Source organism: Rhea americana, unplaced genomic scaffold (genome assembly GCF_003343005.1).
Source record: "Rhea americana isolate MKP2758 unplaced genomic scaffold, rheAme1 scaffold_206, whole genome shotgun sequence".
Taxonomy (NCBI): Eukaryota; Metazoa; Chordata; class Aves; order Rheiformes; family Rheidae; genus Rhea; species Rhea americana.
Window position 1 is genome coordinate 372,725 of NW_028186217.1, and position 3,649 is coordinate 376,373.

Below are 3,649 nucleotides of genomic sequence, written 5' to 3' on the forward strand. Positions count from 1 at the left end.
TCAGCCTCATCTCTGGTTTTATCACTTCAGCCTTAAACTCCATATTTAAATCACTGTGTTACCTGCACTTAAACACCTTCATATCTTCCCTTTTATCCCAGAAATTCATCACATACATTCTCTACTCTCTCCTACAACCCAAAAAGGGTTAACATAAACAGACCTTTCACTTGCTTCTTAATTCCTCTGCTGAGACCCAGACTGTAAGAACAAACAGATGATGACCTTCTTGCTCTTAGCTCGTGAGCCACCTTACTTAAAGGAAAAAGTACTTGAAAAAGCTTGCTGTTGTATCCTTGGAATCAAATATCCTCAGCATCAACATGTTACCAGAGAATTTAGCTGCCAAATGTAATTTTCTACTAATTCGTACTAGTGAGCTTTAAAACCTCCTAATCTGGCCAAATTTTGATGAATGACCACTGTCAAACATCAGTTTCAACCACCACCTTCTCTTCCTTCTCACCCCAGGGGGTCSTTGCACCAGTGCACGGGTAACTGGACTTTTATAGAAGCAAATGCAAGAAAAATGAGTTTTCCACTGCATGGAAAACTTTCCGAGGATTTTCTGAGGTTTCCTAATTACACATCCAGCTAAAGGCAGATATTCACCATGGAACACTTCAGCCTGTATCATTAAAAACACAAAAATGGACAAATAAGAGAAATCAAGGTCAAAATGTTACGCAATTTTGAATTTAAGAGGCTTTTGAGAGCATCCACTATTAGCATAGCTAATCTCTCAGGTGATTTGACTTTCAGTTGTGACCTGTTCTCTTAGGATCAGGTTCACTTTTATTTTTGCTATCATAAAAATAAATAAATAAATAAATAAAAATAAAAAATAAAACCAACCACTGGAAAGAGAAGGCTGAGAATTTAGGGGCAGCTGTCAGACTTCTTGGCATTGAGTAATTATTGAACACTGAAACTGGATTAGACAAAGGCCATACAATAGCTTAATAAAGCCCAAGTACATTTAGTAACTCTTCTTATAAAATATTTATTAAGAATAACAGAATACAGTCAAACTCAAGGCAGTCAAACTATTTCTACAGCTTTTGGTCCTTTTACCACAGTGTACTACTAAGTGCTATTTAGAATAGAAACTCACTTCTAAGTAAACAAGAGTATTTTAATGTCTATATTAATATTTCTGTGGCTGTTGAATAATATAAATTCTTTTAGGCAGCATGAACTTCTCCAAGACAGGCTGTGGCTTTTGGTGAGACACTTGTAATGCTGCTGCAGGAATTTCATGGTGGATCTGTAATATTAAGGTGGAGAGGGGAGGGCAGTCTTGGCAGAATACAACTTTTCTGCTATTTTCTTCCTAAATTCAATTACTTGAGCAAAGTAGTTTAAAAAGGTAATAAAAGCTAACTGTAAAAAAAAGTTGACGKGATCAATATATAAAACTCATGCTAACTCTGTACATCTAATTATAATTTGTGCTTTCAAAGTGATGTTAGTCTGACAACCAGATAATGTTTTTTCAATGAACAATGGATTTTTCTCCATTATTAGTTTCACTGAATGGGCCATGAAAGTAAGCAGACCAAATAATCAGTATCCTATAGAGTTAATAGTAAAGTTGCTGTTTTTTTTTTCTCTCCCCTTTTTCAATTTCCCAGATTCAAATTACCATCATAGTAATCATTATGGTATCTATCACTTTCTAAACTACTAAGGAAGCTTTATCCTTGAGATTGTGGAAGGGAAGAAGGGAATGGTAGGTCAGAACAGAGGATCTAGGAAGAAGAAGAAGAAAAACCGGATGAGTTGCACCTACTCTCCTTAACAAGCACGTCTAAGCCAAAGGTCAAGATCCGCATAGTAAGACTTTGATCCTGTCCGCTAACGAAAGGCTGCTGCTGACAAGGTGTGACTGACGTTTTATTAAGCTCTGTGGAACTCTTGTATGCTTTCTAAAGACTGCAGGTGTACAACAAAATATAGGTGAGAATTGTCAAGTCTTCAGATTAACATGCAAATCAAAAAGTTGCTTGTAAAAATCAGCTCTTCTATGTGTCTAAGTATAGGACTGTATCAACAGCCCAGCAAGAGATTGTGGACAGAAGCTGTAAGCAGAACGATGACCAGAAGGATTCATCAACYGCTTGTGACATAACATTTTAGATCATCTTGTAGTATTTCCAAGAGAGAAGTCAAGATGACAGCATTAACTACCTAAATCTAATCTCAGGCCTCAGGTGAAATAATTGCATATGATATGCGGCAACAGCATATGATATGTGGCAATAGTGGAATATGCTGYGCCTGTTGTCTCAGGGATCACTTACAGCAGTTTGACTGCAGGTTGCCATCCTGGTATCCATTGCATTAGTCTCAGCAACCCTATCCACTATCTTCAAGAAGCTATGTTCCTGCTTCTCTAAGTTGGAGACAGAGARAAATAAAACTATTCCTATCATTAAGTAAAGAACTGAAGACCAGGTTTTGTTCTGGGTTGTAATTCCAGCTCTGCCACAAACTTACTGTGTCACTGATAATGTTTTCTTGACATTTTTAGAAGTCTGAAGGCAACATATTAGTTTTTAAAAAAAGTATACACCTTAATATCTTACTATACTTTTCTGTAGCAGGTGTAGTTACTCTGTGGTTACTTATTTAAGGTTAAATAGGAGTGGAATCAAACAAAGCAGAATAAGGCAGGCATGCTAGTTACATTTCAGCCCTGTAGCACCTTAACTACACAACCTCTGAAGAAAAAAGGTCATCTCAGGAATGTTTAATGGTAGATCACAGACCTATAGATGTTAGATGACAGCAGTTTAAAGAATCATAGAACAGTAAGGTTGGAAGAAAATTCACTTTTTGATTTGTTTTGTTTAGGAGAGGCTCTGACAAACATGTACCTTGTTCTGCTAGATATTTACTTTGTCTAGTGCATCTGCTAGTAAGACACGTACCTTTTGAATTTCTGAAACTCTGACAATGCAGAAGGAAAGGAAAAGAAGGTATACTGTTATCAAAAGTAAATAATTTAGACAACTTAAATCTTCGTTGGGGGGGGAGAGGAGGCAGCGAAAGGGGAAATAGGAATCAGAACAAGGTCACTTCACTTCAACCASTCCAGCTATCTCATCTAATATAGACTTTTGGTTCTTTAGTTACTTAGGTACTCCAGAAACTCCATGGTATAGATATCTCCTTTCTTATGGGTAAAACATACCATAGTATTTAAAGGTCCCTAAATGTCTCACAGTTGGGGGAATAACTCACAGCTTTCAGGGTAATTTTAAGAGATACTATGACAGGGTTCAAGAGCTGTTTGCCGTTTGGACCAGCCTCCTCAGCAAGCACGGAACAAGCTGTCACGAGGACAGCATAAACACTACCTGAAGTTCTTCTTAGAGATATGACATAGTATTTAATCTGGTCCTGCGTCAGTGTATCGTTATGCATAAAACTTGGATTTCTAGTGTGTTACTAGTTCTTGGCTAGGGCTAAGAGGATTTTTTTTAATCTGTTCTTACACGAGGAGTATATTCCTCCAAGCTAGGTGACAAAACAGTTACTTTCTGAGCTTTGGAATTTAAGGTGAAAAACACAGAATCTGTAGTCTGCTCTACAAGCTTTATGAATTTTAGTTGGGAACATGTGATCTTAAGAAAGCTAGCACCCC

At 37.2% G+C, this 3,649-nt stretch overlaps 1 protein-coding gene across 1 annotated transcript in view; it reads right to left on the reverse strand.

The window, feature by feature from the left end:
* Positions 1–1,061: 1,061 nt before the first annotated feature.
* DAPL1 (death associated protein like 1) overlaps positions 1,062–3,649 on the reverse strand; it is a 7,566-nt gene continuing 4,978 nt past the window's right edge. Inside the window, exons 4-5 of the mRNA XM_085304341.1 lie at positions 2,901–2,950; positions 1,062–1,267 (exon numbers count right to left, since the gene is read on the reverse strand). Of these exons, the coding sequence (XP_085160467.1) occupies positions 1,148–1,267; positions 2,901–2,950 (170 nt within the window). The 3' untranslated portion in view covers positions 1,062–1,147. The remainder of the gene's footprint in view (positions 1,268–2,900; positions 2,951–3,649) is intronic.